Source organism: Lepidochelys kempii, chromosome 3 (genome assembly GCF_965140265.1).
Source record: "Lepidochelys kempii isolate rLepKem1 chromosome 3, rLepKem1.hap2, whole genome shotgun sequence".
Taxonomy (NCBI): domain Eukaryota; kingdom Metazoa; phylum Chordata; order Testudines; family Cheloniidae; genus Lepidochelys; species Lepidochelys kempii.
In genome coordinates, this window is record NC_133258.1 from 135810268 (window position 1) to 135830883 (window position 20616).

Sequence of the window (20616 nt, forward strand, 5' to 3'; positions counted from 1 at the left end):
ATCCTCTTGTACCACAGAAGTTGAGATCAGCTGAGGTGCTAGAATTAACAGATTCCAGTTTATTTGGGAGGCTGTTTACAGGAGGGATTTTAGATGAAGGTTCGGCAGTTCTGGAATTCACTCCCCCCTTGGTCAAAGAGAGCTTGAGATTGTTGACTTTCAGGGCATGCCGCAAGTCTCATGTGTTCTCCCAGGCTTTTGAGGAATGGGAGTAAGGGATGGAAACTTAGTCCTGATAGAATGGGTGTGTTAGGAAGAGGTACATTGATAGTGGGGTTTTTTTGTGTAAATTTTCTAAGAATTTGTATGTATTTATTTAGATTCTGCTCTCATGCAAACTCCACAACAGGCATCCATCCAAACCTGCAATATTTATTCCTCTAGAGGTCAGTCATGCAAGGTGCTGAGCCACTCTTTGAGGTAATGAATGCCCTCAACTACTTCTATAGAAACAAGTGGGAACTGAGGGTGCTCATCACTTCCAAGAATTGCTCAGCACCAAGAATTGCTCAGCATGTTCAGGCCGATAGAGAGCATGGCAAGCATGTTGCATAAATCTACATAAATTAATCAAGAATAACATATTTTTGAAGATTGCTTGGAAGCATAAAATTTAAAAAATACTATAAAGCAGCTATTTAACTTTGCAATTGAGACCATATTATTTTCATGACAGACCTTTTGTAGATCTTCCAAATAAAAATAAAATATGCTCTTACATGTGTTACTAATATGCTGAAATATCAATTTAACTCATCTATTTACTGGGCCTCATTTTACAATGCTGATGTTCGGAGAGCTTCAACAAAATTAATTGTAGGATTGCCACTCTCAAAGTATAATTGTGATACTCATGAGCATTGTTTCAGAATGAGTTGCTGTAAAAGTATTAATTCTAGTGCTGTGTTAATTGAGGGGGATGATTATTAGTCATATCACTGAGGGGGAGGGAAATACTCTCATTGTTTTTATCCTTCTCTGAAATCCTTTTCAGGCCCAGCGGTGGCACCAGGGTAATGAGCATTTTGGCCGCTCTTGGCTGGCAGGGGATGTTGTGGGATGTATGGTTGACATGAACGAGCACACCATGATGTTCACCCTGAATGGTGAAATCCTGCTCGATGACTCAGGTTCAGAGCTTGCATTCAAGGACTTCGAGGTTGGTGATGGTAAGTGGTTGCACGCTTTGTGCTGTTAACTTGCTTTTGTTGCTAGATTGTGCCTATTGTGGGTTGACATCCTTTTAACATGCTCTTTGTGGGTGTACAAGCAGATGAGAATGCAGCTTTGTCACATGTGCACAGCATAGTTTGGCAGAAAAATACTTGTTACTTGGCATTGCTTTACAGTAACTTTGCTTTCTCTCGTTTAGCTGAGAACTGCATAGGGCAAAAGGGTGAACATCAGTGGAAATAGAATAGTAATTACTGTATGATGCTGATCTTGAGCACTAGTGATTTCAGTTAGAGCAGCTTGGTTCATCATTTTGTTACAGTACTGAGGCACTTCTTCAGAACTGGTAGCTCACGAAAGCTTATGCTCAAATAAATTGGTTAGTCTCTAAGGTGCCACAAGTCCTCCTTTTCTTTTTTCTCCTGATAAAGAAGTTTTATGTGTTTCTGTTTCCCTTCAAACCAGGCTTACGTGTACCTCTCTTTCCCCCATCACCTAATTGGGCTTATGTGCACCCACTTCCCATCCCTGGGGTTTGTATGCATAAACTTTCATTTACAATATAAATAATGGTTAAAAAATATCCTAATGCCAATATAACATAGAAACAAAACAAACACCACATACCCATTGCATCGCATCATGGCAAAAGATTTTGTAATAAACTGTGTGTTTTGGGAGAAGCCAATCAACAATGAAAGGTACAACTGCTAAAGAAAACTTTCAGTCACATCTAAAGCTTGAGTAAGTAAATAAATAAACATTTCAGTCTGTCCTGAAGGGCAACAAATCTAATCCGTTTTGTACAAAGGGCAGGAATAGGTTCCAAAATTGTGGGCCACTCCTGCAGAAAGCTGCACCTTTTCTTGTATACGAAGAAATCTACACTTCAAGTACCGCCATTCACTGCAGCTATGGCAATACCGTTCGGGCATTCTTGTATAAGACAGCTCTCAAATAGGCATGTCTTGTGCCATTATACTGTTGTACCGCAGGTAAACAGTGCATCTTGCTGTCCCATTTCTAGGCAATTGGCTGCAGACTGTTAGTACTCCCATAAGTAATCAAACCACTGTTGGGTGTAACAATATTTGCACTTGGGGGGGGGGTTGTTTCTGAGGTTTATCTTCAGGCCCTCAAAAGAAAAATGAAGGTAAATTAAATGTTGGTGCAAAGAAGATGAGCTCTGATTTTGATTTTTACAATGAAAAGTTTTTCCATTGACTTTGGTGGGCTTTGGATTAGGCCTAATTCTCAAGTTTGCTTCAGTGACAGGGATGTAGAATTAAGAATTGATTTTAATAGCTACAGTTGCAGAACCACTGTAGGGCTGCAAATGTCTGATAAAAGTGTTTCTGAATAATTTAGTGTGGTGCTCAGAAAAATGCACACACCCACAAACAAAAATTAAAGTGCTAGATGGAATTTTAAATCTCTCAGACTTGACAGGTCCCTGTTAATGGAGATTTGTGTTTGTTCACTGCATATTTTGAAAGTTTGTATTCTGTTTTTCTGAATGATTATATATTGGTAAATAATCTCTAAATGGCTTGCTAGAAACATGATTGTATTGCCCAGTAGAATTTCACCCTCAAAATATTCAATGTAGAACACAAAGTTGCTTCATTCTGTCTGCATTTGCAGTATTATGTGACGCAATTTGTGCTTCCAGTTTCAAAAAGGCATTGAAACAACTCTGAGAGACGTTTCTGCAGACATACAAGAGACAATGGGCTTCCTCAAGCCTTGCCTGATATTAATTATTTATAGAGCACTGAGTGTGATCCCATTGTAATAGAAACATATATAGAAGAGAGAGTCCTTATCCTGTTCACAAGTTCCTCTCCACATTGTCATCAAAGTGTTGTGGAGCAGTTCACAGAGTGCAGAAGGTGTCTAATCAAAAGACCGGTTAACCACTGGGAGTCTTTCCATTCACTTGAGTTGGCTTTGAATCAAATCCTCTTTCTATGACTTCCCTGCTGCCTGTCCCATATTCATGTCATGGGACAGTGGTTTTCCTTTTTGGGCCTTGTCCCCGTGCTACACAATGCTGAATATAACAGCACTTTTCTGGGGTCATGAAAATAAATTCTTATTTCTCTCTCTTAATTAAAAAAAAGCTTCAGTTTTCTAGTCTGCTATAGTGAGCATTAATCCCCACTGTAAATATTTTCTGTGCCATATTCACAGAGTGTAAGTAAGTTGATGTAATTGAGCAATAGCACATTGTTGCATGTGCATTTGTCAGTTGAAATGGCATGTGTCTCTACATGCTAAGGACGCTTACATTGACTGATGAGCACACATCTCTTAGAGTATGTTACTGTGCTTTCAAAATTATAGCTTTTAATAACAGGTTACATTGTACTTTCTTTGGCCTCTATTTTAGTAGGATGTAGAGTTAGTAGAACTGATGCAAGTTAAATGACTACTCCTGCATCAGCTTTCCCAGCTCTGCCATAAGAAAAGGAAGTGCTCATTTTTGTCAGTGCTGCCCTAGAGCTGCTCCTGGTTTCATTTACATTCCCCACTCAAAGAAGATGTGGTGAGTGTGAGTAGAAGACTCCTGCTTCCACCTACTAGTGTACACAATTCTGTGAACTTCGCAGCCCTTATTACTGAACAAAGTCTTACAGCTGTAACTCAGGCTATGTCTACACTACCGTGGAAAGTTGACCTATGTTACGCAACTCCAGCTACGTGAATAATGTAGCTGGAGTTGGCGTACCTTAGGTCGAGTTACAGCAGGGTCTACACTGTGGGGAGTCAATGGGAGAAAATCTCCTGTTGACTTACCTTACTCTTCTCGTTGGGGGTAGAGTACAGGGGTCGACTGGAGAGTGATCTGCTGTTAGTTTGGCAGGTCTTCACTAGACCCACTAAATCGACCACTGGTGGATCGATCTCAGTGTCCATTCCTGCTGTAGTGTAGACCTACCCTCAAAAAGCAGGCAAGAATGATCTCTTCCACCCCCCACCGCAAGCATTGAACTGATAGGGTAATTGAGAGGTTAACAGTGGCCAGTACTGGATGCTTCAGAGGGAAATTTTGACTGATCCATCCCCTTTTGTCCACTCCCAGCTTCAGGCAGTTGGAGACTTAGGTTGCTGCAGAATGAAGCTTTTCACTTCAGGAAAAAGATGACGATTTGTCAGAGCCATCTGCCCTGCTTTAGAGGACACAGCCTACTTATAAGCCAGTGCTAGTGTTATAGCATATTTACAAACAGGGAAAAAGGAACATGGCTCTCTGCCAAGTTACCAATCAGGTTCACAGGCCCCTATTTTAGGGTCTGCTGCCAACAAGAAGAGTTCCACAGAATTGTGGCAGAACTGAGATATCATTCTTGTCAGTAGTAAACATAACTATTAAATGATAATTGCACATTTATATATGTAGGTGCAAGAGAGATTTCATGCAGGAGGCATGGTGTATTCATGCATTATAATTCTGAATATTCAGCCAGGTAAATAGTATGATTCAAATTCCGTCCCCAGTTACACCAATGCAACTTCAGAGTATGATTTTCATGTCTGCACTGTATATGTGGCAAAAAGGTTACAAGTTGCACCCCGTCTTCTCCAAAAGAGTATAAATTACACAGAAATTATGCTGCCCTTATCCTTTTGCAGTGAGCAAAGGGTGGCATCATGTGGTTCACCTTGGATGTGGAAAAAGTGGATGGAGTTGTAGTCAGGATCAAACCCCTTATTCAATATGCATCTGCCAGAAGCAACCTGCAGGAGAGGGGAGAGGCAAATCCTACCCTGTCTCATGCCCTGTGCAACTGCATCTACTTTGGTGTGGTTGCATTGCATGTAAGTCAAGGCAGGATTTAACCTGTGGAGCAAATTAATGCTGCCACAGGCATCTTCAACCATTTTCACTCAATTTATGAGGCACCACAGCAAATACTGGTCCACTGTGGGGTATTTGGGGGATTTTGGCTATTGCAGAATGAGTTGGTGATTAATCTGGTGCCTGTGGAACTGGGCTGATGATACAGAATTCTCATCTGCATGTCACACTGACTGGTTACTGAGTTAATGAGAACCTTCTGCATTTAGCCAATTGATGTCAAGTGAAAAATTTTCCTGGGTAAGGATTTAGTTCAAAATTCATTGCAACGTAGGCTGCGTAGTGAGATATGCGTAACTTAAAGACAACTTACAGATGTATTTATTGTACTAAGGTATCTCTGAAAAACAGGTGTCTGCTAAGGTTATGATTCCTATTCATTTTACCAAGTTAGTGAATTTGTGATGAGAAGCAACTGTGTACTATATTTCTAATAATGTGTGCCTCTGTGAGAATGCTACTCCAGATCTGACAGACATGCATGCATGCATGTAGTAGAATTAATAATGTATGTGTGTCATCTTGTACACCACTCATTTCCCTTTCTTGTTAGGGGCGATGAGATGCAGGACTGCATTTTCATTATATACTCAGCTTCTACACTCCTACTGTTTTCCTGCCTGCTTCTGCTCATCACAGCAACTGCCACTACCTGTATTATGCATAACTAAGCTCTTTCATTTATGAGCTGATTGCTGTAGTAAGGGACTATCTCATCTGAGTTGGATCTCCAATAGCTGTAGATACAGAATTTGGTAAAAATATTGCCACTTCCTTACATGAAACATTGACCCTTGCTAAAACCCACCTTAACTAGCTGCTCTTATATTGCAAACTCTCATGAATTTGATGTAGATGGCATTTGATTCTTCCACTTTCCTGTTTTTGAGTAAATTTTGGAGCTCTTTTTTACATGTTCACTTTTTTTTCTTCAGAGTGGATGACAGGGACTTCTTAGAAATTTCATTCTAAATATATATTTTTTCCTTTATGAGACAAAATCCTATCTACATCAAAGAAATACACCTACAGTTTCTTAAATGCTTCATCTGTACTGTCACTAATAACTTCAATAGCATTCTGACTGTTCCAAAACTCCTCATACAAACATGGCATGCACTCATAGTTTTCAATCTATAATGCTATTTAAAAAAAATGAAATCAGGTTTTGTGTGGAATATTGTATGTTGTTTCCAGAGTCATTTGCATCAAGGTGTATGTTATATCAATGCTACTTAAAGACTTCTTTATATTGAGGATGGTGCAGGGCTGTACTGCTCCACTGAGAGCTGCAGGAGACATTGAGTCACTGAGACACATCACTTCCTCCAGTGCCTGCTTCCTTAGAGTGCCTGGGGAGGAGAATCCTGACACCACTCTTTACAAGCATGTTGTTGTGGAGTGTGGGGCCGGGCTATAATACCACCCACTCTGGAAAGATTAATGCTGCTGTGCGGTACCTACTTTTGTACTGTCTTTGTGCTCCCTTAGCACAAGAATTGCAGTTGTGCTTTCCCCTTTTGCAAGGGGAGAAATGGGAAGGGAGGCTTTTTGTTCCTTCTTCCTCTTGAATGCCTGCTCAGCGCTGGGCAGTTCTACCCAAGAGTGACTGACCTTCATATGTTGACCTTCATGCTGAAGAACTCTCAAAGTGCTTTACATCAATAAGAAACAGGGGTAAAGGGAGACAAGGTGTTAGGCAGGCAGGCATGTGCTGTAAGTCTGATAAACTTATATCTAGATGGGTTTCTCCTGCCATATATAAAGTGGAAACTTGCAAGTGATGAGTTGCATTACAGAGGTCCATGCTGTCTTCTCTGAACACCCTTCCTGTAACTACACTAACTGCTGCCCCCAGGGACAATTGCTCCCAAGAACAACTCTTCTTGAGTGATGCATCAAGATTTGTCATCCTACTGCAGACAGAGCTGTGATTTTTGGCTTTGCCTAAAAACATTTGCAATCATTCATGGTTCGTTGAACTGTGCAGCGTGCATGTTACCTTCCCTGTAAGTTAAACTGCAAGGCAAATATTAATTTAAATATATATTGATTTATGCAAATGTAACTCCTCTTGTTATAAATTGTTTAATATGATTTTTCCCATTTAGTTCTCATATTCTGCTGAGAAATGGTTTGTATAATATTTTAACAATAGATATTTAATAGATTTGCAATAAAAAGTAGTCATAAATCACAGTGACTGAGCAATCTCATTATCTGTGTATGAAACTGATGTCTCATTACTAAGAGCCTGGCCACAAAGATAGAAGTTCAGATATTAATCTTACCGACTAGAGTCTACGGCTTGTAGTTTCTGGCCTTATGTTTATTGTGCTTAACATACATGTAAATGACAGTGAATCTCTTTTATCTGTAATGAAATATTCGGAGGAAGTTTTGAAGTCTGGAAGTTAATGCAGAACAGCATTAACCACTGTGGCTTTTGGCTGTGACATTCTTCTACTTGTGTATGCAGAGCATGTCATGAATGGAGGCTCTGCTCCTTCCCACCCTGCATAGCCCCTAATTTCAGGGGCCCCAAAGAATGGGAAGATCCAGCTGCTCTGCCTGTTGACCATTACCATTTCTCCTTCCCAATTTCATTAGATTCTACTCACCTCTACCAGCGTAATGGAGTGGAGCATCCAGATTTACATTTCTTGGGGGGCAATACGGGAATTACCTTTTTGACACTTTTATTAAACTTAATAGATTATTTTTTTTAGCAGAGAGGTCAAATAAGTTTTCAATAGTATTGTTAGATGAAAGGGGAACAAGAAGGATGAACAGGAGAAAGAAAATACATTTTCTTCATTTTCTAAAATAACAGACTGAACCTAACAACCAGAGATGTCTTAATGTAATTTTTGAAGTGGTGCATAGGTCTTGTGTTTACTCAGCACAGGAGTGAATTTCATTCTTTAATGAATAGGGTCTTCTCTTAGATGTGAAGTACCAAGAGACCAATCTTGTTCTCGCGTTGTGCCCCAAACTTGCACCTGATGCTACACAAGGACAACCCCATCCATCAACTTCACGGAAGTTACAGTACAATATTGCCTACCCTAAGCATTCATAAGTCATGAATCTGACCCCAAAATATCATAAGATTGGTACAAAAATAATGAGATTTAAAGAAATAAATGTGGGTTCTTTTTATTTGCCCGTCTGGTTTTCAAACCTTTAGGTTACCTTTGGGCCATGTTTTCAAGTTCTTCTCTGCAGCCATTGGGGCCAGAAACATTTTTTTTAAAGGAAAGGTGAGGTTCTTGTTTTAAAAAAAAAACGAAAACCCCCAGAACTCTGAGCTGAAGCTTGATGAGCAAAATCAAATGCTGTAAGTCTTGTAAAATCATGAGCGCTGGCAGCACTGGTCATCAGCAGAGAATTTGGCCTTATGTTCAATATGGCAATCACTGTCTGATATTTCTGAACAGTGAATTATCTGGTATGTGATATTATTTCTTGCTGCATCTCCTTTTAGAGAGGCTTGTATACAGAACAATAACAGAGATGTGCTGCTTGCTGATTCCTGGAAGGTAGACTACTATGCCCTAATACAGGAGTTTGAACTTTTTGGGTTTCATGCATTTTTATCCCAAACCATTTCTGGCTGTGTTATGTCAAGAAAACACTTCTGTAATATATGGGATGCATAAATTCTTTCTTTCTTTCTTTCTTTCTTTCTTTCTTTCTTTCTTTCTTTCTTTCTTTCTTTCTTTCTTTCTTTCTTTCTTTCTTTCTTTCTTTCTTTCTTTCTTTCTTTCTTTCTTTCTTTCTTTCTTTCTTTCTTTCTTTCTTTCTATAGGATTTATACCTGTGTGCAGCCTGGGCTTGTCTCAAGTGGGAAGAATGAACTTTGGCAAAGATGTCAGCTCACTGAAATATTTTACTATCTGTGGCTTACAAGAAGGCTATGAACCCTTTGCTGTTAATACAAACAGAGACATTACCATGTGGCTGAGCAAGAGACTCCCTCAGTTTTTCCCAGTGCCACCAAACCATGAACACGTTGAGGTTTGTGTTCTACATTAAGGTTTCCTGTTAATTTTTCACAAATTTGTTTTAATTAAATGAACTCTACAGTTAACTTGCTGCTTTTGCTATTTCAGCCTTCCCTTTGAATATGGATATCAGTGTTGGCATCTGACATGCACTTACTCACCCTGGTAAACTATGATTGTAGCTCAATGAGAACATGATGATGAATTCTGTCAGCCAATGAGTGATCTCTTGGAAGAGCATGAATGTATTAGACTCCTAAATAATAAAATAATATGTTAAGCTTGCCAAGTTGAGCTGTCAAAAGCCTGAAAGTTCCAGAGTTAAGGTTGCTTGTGCAACCTTAATGCTACCCCTTTGCATGAGTACATCATGAAACAATCTTGAATTATATTGTTTTTAACTTAGATTCCTACTTCATTCAATAGTGTAGATCAGATAGTGCTCCATGGGTGAGGTAAATTTTTAATACTTGCTTTTATCTTGTTGTCCCATAAGTTTTATACTGCACTCTATACAAACTCCACACTGAATGAGACAAGGATTCTACCCAAAAAAAAAAAAGTCAAAGATTATGAGTAATATTTTCACAGGCACCTAAGTGACTTAAGCTCAGTTTTTAGAGGTATGTAGACCTTTCTCTAATCAGCACTGCGACTCCTAAATATCATTTTTAAAAGTGACACAGGCTCTTTGGAGTCTCTCATTGACTTTTAATGAGCCTTAGGCTCCTAAGTCTCATTTTCAAAAGGGACTTAGGTTCCTAAGTCAGCTGAGCAAAGGAACACCTAAACACTTTTAAAAATCTGGGTCTTAGGGTACTAAATGACTTAGGTTCTTTTGAAAATATTACCCTGTATCATAAGGCATATGCACAAGGGAGCAGAGTTAAGACTGCCTTGGTAACCGTCATCTCTGGTATTTTCCTAACTTCTGTGACCTCACCTTTGCGATCTTAATAGTATTTCTCTCTCTCTCTCTCTCAAAATATGGACTGTAATATATAAAGACACTTCAGAGTTGTACATGTACTGTTGCTGACTGTCCTCCACAGGCATTTAAATACAGGAACCGAAATTCCGGTCACCTTTTTATGCTCTCGTGCACAAATTCAATGTAATACTCTAAATTCACGAATTCAATGGAAATTGTTACTCAATTTATATATGGACCCATGTGCATAGACAATAGGCCGTTTGCAGATTGTTTGTTTTATCCAATAACAAAAATCTGTACAAATGCATACGTTTTCAAAATACATATAACTCTACACAATTGCGATCAGTTTTTACCAGACCACATGAAAGCCATATTTGAATGAAATAGAAACTCTGTCCCTATTGAAGTATATCAGGAAGCATAGGTAAAAAGAAATATTGTTCTTTCTCTTATATCTGTGCCTTGTGTTTGAGTTATTATGGATCATACTGGCCAAGGTTGGATTACTATTGCAAAAAATAGTGGGGATAGTCTTTGACTGTATATCCAGTTTATCAGTGCTAAAAGGAAGCAATTCCATTCACTTGTCAATGGATTTACCTGCTCTTGCTGCTATAGGGCATGCTGATGTTTAATTAAATGTCTAGGCCATATTGTAACATGTAATCATTTTGTAACTCTAAATACTTTAAATATATTATGCTAAAAATCAAACTGGAACATTTGGGAGGAGGCGAAGAAGACATTTACTTTTATAATAGATGAGCTTTTATATTTGATAGGTGATGAGAATAGATGGCACCGTAGACAGCTCCCCCTGTTTGAAGGTCACACAGAAGTCCTTTGGCTCACAGAACAGCAAAATAGGCATCATGTTTTTTCGCTTGAGCATGCCAATTGAGTGTGCAGAAGTATTCTCCAAAACATCAGCAGGAGGGTTGCCAGGCACTGGTCTTTTTGGCCCAAAAAGCGACTTGGAGGATTATGATGCTGATTCTGATTTTGAGGTTCTGATGAAGACAGCTCATGGTCACCTAGTGCCTGATCGGGCAGAAAAAGAAAAAGAAGCTACAAAACAAGAGTTCAATAACCACAAGGATTACACTCAAGAGAAACCTTCACGTCTTAAACAAAGGTCAGTAACATATTTGATCTGTTTTTGTCATAATACGGTGGGTAGGGTTTGCTTTAAACATTACTAGAAAATTCATTTTAAATCCCTCTCCATATCACCAGTAAAAGTTTTCTGTGGAGAGTTTGTAAAGTTGTGGTTAGTGCTAAACTGACAGTCAGGACTCCTTGGTTCTATTCCCAGCACCGCCACTGAATCATTGTGTAACAATAAGCATATCATTTAACCTCCCTGTACCTCACTTTCATCATCTGTTAAATAGAAGAAACAGAAATCTATAAAAGAAGCCTTCCTCTAAGGGTATTGTGAGGCTAAATGCAGTCTTTTGACATTCTCCGATGAAAGGCACTCTAAAAGTGCCAGAGGGTTTTTTCTGATCCTGTCAAAACTAGGAAATACTGGAAATTTCATCAGAAAATGATGCTTATAAGACTTCCAGCAAAGGCCAAAGATATTTAGATAAGCTTTGGTGAACATCTGAACTTTCATGGTCTTTCCCCATGCCCCAATTACGTGAGGCAAGAATATTCACTATGTTATATCTTTATCGTTTTCAGAGGTAATCAAACAAACCCTCCCCTTCCCCATCTGATCCATGAGATACACATACCTAACTTAGTAACTGTCCAGACATATTACTGAAACCTTCATCCTTCCATTCCCTCTGTACTTTTGCTCGCCCCCTAGCTTGTTGTGTTATGTTAAATTGTAAAGTTTTAGAATAGGGGCAGTGGATAAAATTTTCAAAAGCTCCATACTGACTTAGGAGCCTAAGTCCATTTTTATAAATGACATAAGTACTTAAGAGACAAACACTCATTTCAAGTCAATGGAACTTAGGCTCCTAAATGACTTTTGAGAATAGGATTTTGTTGTACCAATAAAATAAAAACCAGCAGGATCTTATTAAAGGGAAAAAGGCAAAACACCACATTTATTGTGAATACAGAAAGAATCATAGTAAGCAGTTAGTTATAGTTATAACATTCCATTCAATCTCATATTTAGTCACACATTCATTCATACAAACACACACACACACAGGTTCTGCAAGGTTGTTATCATAGTTACCAGCCTTAGAGTTGCTCATGCCAAGCCACTGGCCAGGTGGCCTGGACATGAGGAGGGAGCAGGGCCTTGTCAGATGCTCATCTGATGCTCCTGGAAGTTGGTTTGCAGAATCAGACCCCAAAGTTCTCACTTTTTAGAGTCTATTTTTATAGGAATTTCTTCCTATGCCAGTCTATGGGAATTGCTTCATCATGCTGTTGCTGAATCAATCAGCAGATAGCACATTCCTGACGGCTCCAAGATGTTATCTTGTTCTTTGGTTCTCCCATTCTTGAGGCTGTTGGGTGGATTCCAGTCTGCCCTCCGGGTGGGGTCCTCTGGTTATTTCCACTTGACACCTTCTTCAGCCGATGGACACTGGATTCTTAGGCTGGCACCTCCCTGATCATTCAGTTATTATCCACACCAAGCATCCATCCACATACATCCTCTATCTCTATTTTAATCACAATTGTTAATACAACAAAAGGGTGGGGAGTCTCTGGGTGCTGTTTCTGTTGTTAGAGTATTGCTTTGAGTCTCTCTCTCTTGTGAATTGCTTTGAGAACAGACTCTGTCTTAGAATGTGCTAACACAGTTAGCAGCTTGCAAGTTTCACACATAGAGGGAGAGAAACAGTACCAAAAACCAAGAGACCTCTTAATTAGTAATACCCTGGAATTTAAACTCTGGGGAATCAAACTCATTTGTGATTTTAATACAGAACTTCTTTAATATGATCCAACAATTTAAGCTTCTAAATCACTTAGGCAAGTTTGAAAATTTTACCCTGTGTCTTCTGTAAAGCACTTATTCTACCCATACCTGATGTAAACAATAAATAACAATCTGGACCCAACTACTAAATCTTTTAGGGTAATTTATATTTGCGGAATTCCTGTGTGTGTGTGTGCGTGTGCGTGTGCGTGTTTGTGTGTATTGATTTGCTCAGAATTGATATAGGTTGTGATTTTACTCCGTCCTCAGTACTTTGCTGTATTACAGGTTTATGCTCAGAAGGACAAAGCCAGATTACAGCACAAGCCACTCGGCACGGCTCACAGAGGATGTTCTGGCAGATGACAGAGATGACTATGATTACTTGATGCATACTTCTACGGTATGGCAACGCAGTGTTCATATTTTTGCTGTTTGCTTTTCTAACAATTGCTTACTTTTGCTAGTAGGAGTCACAGTGAACACATTCAATTTTTCTCCCTTTTATTTCCAGGCCATATTTTTTATGCACTTTTCTGCAGTAGTACTGTGTAACAAAACTTGAGATCACCACACTCATTCCATTTTGACCTGCCTCCTACTTAGCCCCAAATCCCAAACAACTCCTATTTGAAGAGACTTAACTTAGCTTGGATCTGTGCTTAAAAGAACTTCCATGGGCAACAGAACAAAGGCAGAATATGGCCCTATTTTGAAACAGCTAGTCAAGCCCAGAGCTACTCAAACATAGAGAGTTAGAGTCAACAACTAAATACATGATCCTGATTCAGAGTATGAAATGTGGAAGTCCCATTGAAAGTAATGGGAGTTTTGTGCATGGATCAGTGACAGGCTCAGCCCCTTAAATCTGCTCAGTTTACTGTGTTTCCAGAGTTTGCAGGCATAATAATGCACCTGTATGTCTATTAATCCTCTACTACTGTAATGTGAACATACCGCCAATGTTTCTGCATGCATTTTTTTTATCCTCTTGTCTTTCAGTTTAAATCAGACCGCTTTTTTGAAGAACATGTCCGTGCAAAGCAATCATCGTTCTTCCATTGCTCTAGTAATGAATTACTCTCAAACAAGACTATATCTGTTCACAAAAGCTGATTCATCCCAGTTAGATTGTGAAAAATAAACTACGAGATTTTAAAACAACAAATTAATTCTGAATCAAAATTATAACATACACCAGATATTAACGCCATGCGATATTGTTAATTTATTGACAGTACTATTACTCAGTGAGAATATTTCCTGGGCAAGAACCTGCTAATGTCTGGGTGGGCTGGATTACATCTGACTTCCATCAATATGACATGACCTTTGACTTGGACAGAGTACGCACCGTTACAGTGACACTAGGGGATGAAAAAGGAAAGGTTCATGAGAGGTTGGTTCCAATTATTTTTCTTTTTAATTGAATTGTTTTATACTTGGTATGTTTTTAAACATCTAGCACCTGGTATAAAATGGGAATTACAGAGGAGAATCAGGCTTGTAAATGTTGAGGGGTCAACCAATGAAATTAATAGGGAGCAGGAACAAATAAAAGGAAGTACTTTTTCGCACAATGCACAGTCAATCTGTGGAACTCATTGCCAGGGGATGCTGTGAAGGCCAAAAGTATAACTGGGTTCAAAAAAGAATTAGATAAATTCATGGAGGATAAGTCCATCAATGGCTATTAGCCAAGATGGTCAGAGATGCAACCCCATGCTCTGGATGTCTTTAGCCTGTGACTGCCAGAAGCTGAGAGTGGATGACAGGGGATGGGTCACTTGATGATTACCTGTTCTGGTCATTCCCTCTGAAGCACCTGGCATTGGCCACTGTCAAAAGACAGGATACTGGGCTAGAGCAGTGGTTCTCAAATGGGGTATGCAGAGGTCTTCCAGGGCATATATTAACTCATTTAGATATTTGCCTAGTATTACATTAAGTTACACAGAAAGCACTACTGAAGTCAGTACAGCTTAAAATTTCATACAATTACTTGTTAATACTGCGCTATGTACTGAAATGTAAGTACAACGTTTATATTCCAATTGATTTATTTTATAATTATATGATAAAAAGGAGAAAGTAAACAATTTTTCAGTAATAGTGTGCTGTGACCCTTCTGTATTTTTATGTCTGATTTTGTAAGCAAGTAGTTTTTAGGTGAGGGGAAACTTGGGGATACGCAAGACAAATCAGACTCCTGAAAGGGGTACAGTTGTCGGAAAAGGTTTAGAACCACTGGATGGACCAATGATCTGACCCAGTATAGCTGCTGTTATGTTTTTGTTTGGAAACGTGAAGTCAAGATCCATGGATGTAGTACCATGTTATTGAAAGTAAAATAACTGATGACAGGTAAAGGTGCAGTAAAGTTTCATCACTAATATAATTTACCTGTTTATATCTCCACTGCGAAGAATACGTGAAATAATTGCCTGATCAAAATTATGTATATTGAAAAATAGAAGCAGTACCGCCTTTGTGTGCCATTTCAGTCATTCAGGCCCCGAGCCTGCAAAATCTTCAGTCTGCAAAGTCAAGTGAGAACAGTCTCTTGTTAGAATTGTGGTACGTCCTGCTTCTAGTCAGGCCAGAATTAGGCTGGCTGTTCTTATGCTTTCACGGCATTTCTGCTTATGGTGCAGGTCAGAATCTGTAAGTTCAGGGATGCATAAAAATAAATGATTTAAAATGTTAACTCCTGGAATCTCTTTTGTCTGGTTCATGTAAAGGTTTGGGCTGGTTCTTGTTTTGTCAGAAATAATTCTTCCATCTTTACGGAACTTTGGAAAATCCATGGTGTGAAATTCTGGCTTCATTGCCATCGGTGGGAGTTTTGCTATGAATAAGGCCAGGATTTCAACCATGACGTTAATACAACATTCCAGTTTCAGCAGTAGCCTGATGGTTGCAACAGTGTAATTTAATTTGAATAAACAGACTACAACTCTACCTTCCCATACAAGCTCACCTGCTAGCCACAAATGTATCTCTTGAAATTCAGTATCAAACGCAGCAACTGCTATATGGTGTGCGCTGGAGAGAGCATGAGCCCTGGACAAGGACGCAACAACAATGGACTAGAGATTGGTTGCGTGGTCGATGCTGCCAGTGGTCTGCTAACCTTCACTGCTAATGGCAAGGAACTGAGCACCTATTATCAGGTATATATTTATTTGGTTTTGTCACCTCATCCAGATGAGAAAAGCTAGTAGATTGAATTTTACTAGCCTTATTTATTAATAGAAATGAAAGGAAAAGACATTGCCTCTGATGCGATTGTAATCTTCTCTCTCTTCTGAACCCCAATTATGATCTTCTAGAGTTTCACGAAGTAGTTTGTACCTACAAGCAGTTGACACAAGTGATAGGTTTCCTAGCATTGATGGTGTTTTCCTATCTTGTGTCACTGTGTATTTCTGTTTGTGATTTAGGTTGAACCAAGTACTAAGTTATTTCCTGCAGTATTTGCACAAGCTACAAGCCCCAATGTTTTCCAGTTTGAGTTGGGAAGGATAAAGGTAAATAAGACCACACTTATTCGTTTCTCTATAAGTTTAATTGTTATATCAGATAATATCCAGTTGTTGCTATTTTGTTGAATTCAGTATGTTCCCGGTGTTAGGGATATTTTTGTTTGTGCAATTGTTTAGTATGGCATTTTGTAAGGCACATATTTTGGTTCTTGCCTGCAAGTAGGCTTGGAAATTTGATCTTATGGCACAGAATAAAACAATTTTGTTAAGGTTGCATCTGAGAACTTAAATATTTCCAAACTGTAAATACAATATTTATTTCTTATGCTTGTCACCCTTCATGCTGTATGTCATGCAATGAATAAAAATGACTAGATCAATTTTAAAGTATGCACTATTTATTCATTAGATCATATCATGTCTTCTCTGAAGCCATCACATCTATGGTATGAACATGTAAGGTAGTCACAGCTAAAATGAATGCGAACATTGTGGAGGAATCTCACCCTTTTGTGAAAAGATTCTAAAATCACACGTTCCTGCAGTGCGAATGTGTGAGGTACTATTCACATTGTGAAAGGGACTATATGCTCATTTTATCGGTCACTACTGCAAATTTAGTCAATTTCTATAACTCTCATATTTCACTCCCCGAGCCTGGTTATATTTTGTCATTCTGTAGCAAAGAACAATTACGATAGTTATATACAGATTTGTATCACAAAAGTTACTGTGTGTATTAGCTGAATTTAATGATTTGGGATATTTAGTGCTGGATTGAGGCCATGTCTACACTTACAAGCTTACAGTGGCACAGCTGTACCGATACAGCTGTGCCGCTGTAAGAGCGCTCGTGTAGATGCATTATGCTGATGGGAGGGAGCTCTCCCATCGACATAATAAAACCAGCTCAACAATCTATGTCGGTGCAAGAGCATTTTTTCACACCCCAGAGCGACAAAAATTTTGCCAGCATAAGTGTTAGTGTAGACATGGCCTGAGTCTCCAGGCTTACTGTGCAGCAGTGTGTTGCTGTGCCTTCTCAGGAGGAGCATCAGGAACAATTGTGGCTTCGAGAGGCACGATTCTTCTTCCATCTTTTCTCTTGTTGCAGGGAGTAATTTCATAAAATACCGTTGGCGATGTAGCATACTCCATATCTGTCCGCACAGCCAGCTACTCTAACTGTTGTAATGCTTGCTGTGCAAACTAAGGACTCATCCACTCCATGTCCATTCCCTTCCTATAGGCTTGTCGCTGGATGTATAGGTTGGGCAGCCCCTGCTATCTCTCCTGTCCCCTGCTCAGAGGCACGATCTGGGTATGTCCTTGCTGGCTGGACATGGACAGGGGGTAGTAGAGGCCTTACTGCCCTGTGTATCTATAGAGGACCAGAGCCGAATCTAGTCTTCAGTGCCTATTTTTCTGAAGCTCAAAATGCCTTTATTAAGACCTTGGTTTGGCTTTAACAATCAGCAACAAGTCTTGAGAAGTGATTTTTTGCTATAGAAGAGAGTGGCAAGCCTTCTGGAGAAGGGACTGCCACTTATGTGCTTTTACAGCCCAAGGGGGCCCTGATCCTAACTGAGACCTCTTGGTCCTATCGCAATATAAACAATCAGTATTGGTAGTATAAATAATATCAAAATGATAGAATTCAAATGTACACTTGTGTAGGTAAAAATGGTGAGAATTTTCATTTTTAAATATATCCAATGCACTGATGTCTGTTTTAGCTCAGAGTCAATTTATATGTATGGGATACTGTGTAGTCTCATGAAAAGGGTTGCAGCCCAGAAGAACTAACACAGACTTTTTAAGGTTCCATGGAAGCCTTTAAATCCTATTCTTCATGCTGAAATTAGCTTCTTCTGAATTAGGAGGAGAACATAATAACTTGTGATGGTGGAGATGGGGGTACAATTTTTGGTTTAAATACCAGGGCAAACCCTTACTCTTACAAATAGGGCCATGGGATCATTAATGTCCATACAGAAGAGATTGGGCTTCAGTTTTCAAGGATTCACCCAAACTGCTTGCTTCTAGCGAACTTGAATTGCACAGAACTTGAACTCTGTCTCAGAGGAATGAAAGACTGAGGTTTCAGCGGGCGTAAGGATTACTGGATTTCATATCTCTGGTTTCAGGGCAGCTAGATATTAAACCTCTATGACATCCCTTTAGGCAAGTTCTATTTAGTGTTTTATATTTTGCTTTGAGAACCACCAGTCCCCAGCCTGTTTTGGGAGCTGCATAAAATGCGACATTCCTACCATACTATGCTTGTTTCATTGCATTGATTTCATATCTGTTTGTAGCACATTTGTCTTGTGTATTATCATACACTGCATTGTCCTATAGTGATTATAAAACTAACTGTCTCTTCTCTTGCTGTCTCCAGAATGTAATGCCATTGTCTGCTGGCTTGTTCAAAAGCGAGCATAAAAACCCAGTCCCTCAATGCCCTCCCCGTCTCCATGTCCAGTTTTTGACCCATGTGCTGTGGAGCAGAATGCCAAACCACTTTCTGAAGGTTGATATCTCACGGGTCAGTGAACGTCAAGGCTGGATGGTACAGTGCTTGGATCCTTTGCAGTTCATGTCTCTCCATATCCCAGAAGAAAACAGGTTGGCTTTGTTTGTATGTATAAACTGAATGAGAGTAGGTGTGGGTTTTATAAGGTCAGACAAGTAGCAAGAAAATAGTCTGCTAGACAGTCAGTTCCCTTTCTCTCTTGCATTTGTATAATATATATAAATACAAATAATATATTCTGACATAGAAAGGAATCCCTTCTTGTGGGCCCCAATTAAATTCAATTAGTGAATTATTAACTGGGTCACATAAATATAATCACTGGTTTTAATAAACTGTTTCTAGTCATGTTCAACAACAAGAGATCTCTTGAATTAAAGACACGTTGCCAATTAGCATTTATGACAGATTTGGGTTTCTTCTCCTCAGGGAGAAGCACATGCTTCTGTGGACGCCAGAACTACATGGAGATGTAGACAAGGCATACCTGATTTTGTTTTGTATATTATTTTGCTGAGAGGGGAAATATGTACAAAGCTGCTGGTAAATTTTGAAACTAATCCTTACAAAGCATTAGATAGGTCAGAAGGGAGGGAGCCTCAGTTGTAGCTTGTGTGTGTACAAAGTTTTTCAGTGCTTTTTTTTTGTAGTCTAGTAATTTATTTGGATTTTTGTGTTAGCAATAATCAAACAACTGATATGCTGTGTGCTTTAAGGCTCATCAAAACTCAATTTCGGTAGAACAAATGGACTGTTTTGATTATCTTCAGATATATTATCTTCAAACCTATGCATGAAATATGTGGAGAGTGAGAATTAGTGCATTGTGGTCCGTAGTAAAAAACCAAAATATCGTGTGCAGCTTGAGTATATTTGTTAAAAAATATTGTGGGGCAAATTCTGCTACTTCTCCCAGGGCTATGAGGGGCCTCAGGGGAAGTGGAACGGACTTGGTTCCACAGCACAGGAAGCAGGTCTGGAGCTGGTGAGGCGCAGCCACCCCCCGGTGTGCTGGAGAGGCTAGCTCAGATACCATAGAATCATAGACTATCAGGGCTGGAAGGGACCTCTGGAGGTCATCTAGTCCAACCCCCTGCTCAAAGCAGGACCGACCCCCAGTTAAATCATCCCAGCCAGCGCTTTGTCAAGCCTGACCTTAAAAACCTCTAAGTAAGGATATTCTACCACCTCCCTAGGCAACGCATTCCAGTGTTTCACCACCCTCCTAGTGTAAAAGTTTTTCCTAATATCCAACCTAAATCTCCCCCACTGCAACTTGAGACCATTACTCCTTGTTCTGTCATCTGCTACCACTGAGAACAGTCTAGAGCCCTTTGGAACCCCCTTTCAGGTAGTTGAAAGTACCAATCAAGTCTGAGGACAGGGGCATGCTGGCCGCAGAGCAGGGTGTCTCTTTTTGCCCCTGTGATATCTCCTTGTGCATGCCTGACACTTTGGTCTTGGCACTGAGAGAAGGATTTAGGCCTAAAAGTGATTAGCTTGTATTATGATCTAATCTCACTTTTAAAAATGTACAGATGAGAGCAAGAGGTATTCATGAACTAGATTGTTTTGAAATCTCCATTGCTGTTGTGTTTCAAACCTGAAAGACTTTGCAGGATTGTTACTCAACTCCAATGCATATAGGTTTTATTTGCTTTTTTTTAAAAAAAGGAAATTGAAAGCAAAAATCTACATTTATGTTATGAAAAACCCC

At 39.4% G+C, this 20616-nt stretch overlaps 1 protein-coding gene across 17 annotated transcripts in view; it reads left to right on the forward strand.

Moving 5' to 3' along the window:
- RYR2 (ryanodine receptor 2) overlaps positions 1 to 20616 on the forward strand; it is a 709125-nt gene that overhangs the window by 428068 nt on the left and 260441 nt on the right. For all 17 annotated transcript variants that reach the window (XM_073338185.1, XM_073338183.1, XM_073338188.1 and 14 more), the window contains 8 exons: positions 995 to 1169; positions 8847 to 9055; positions 10762 to 11114; positions 13167 to 13281; positions 14117 to 14277; positions 15892 to 16051; positions 16322 to 16408; positions 18765 to 18991. In XM_073338185.1, the coding sequence (XP_073194286.1) occupies positions 995 to 1169; positions 8847 to 9055; positions 10762 to 11114; positions 13167 to 13281; positions 14117 to 14277; positions 15892 to 16051; positions 16322 to 16408; positions 18765 to 18991 (1487 nt within the window). The remainder of the gene's footprint in view (positions 1 to 994; positions 1170 to 8846; positions 9056 to 10761; positions 11115 to 13166; positions 13282 to 14116; positions 14278 to 15891; positions 16052 to 16321; positions 16409 to 18764; positions 18992 to 20616) is intronic.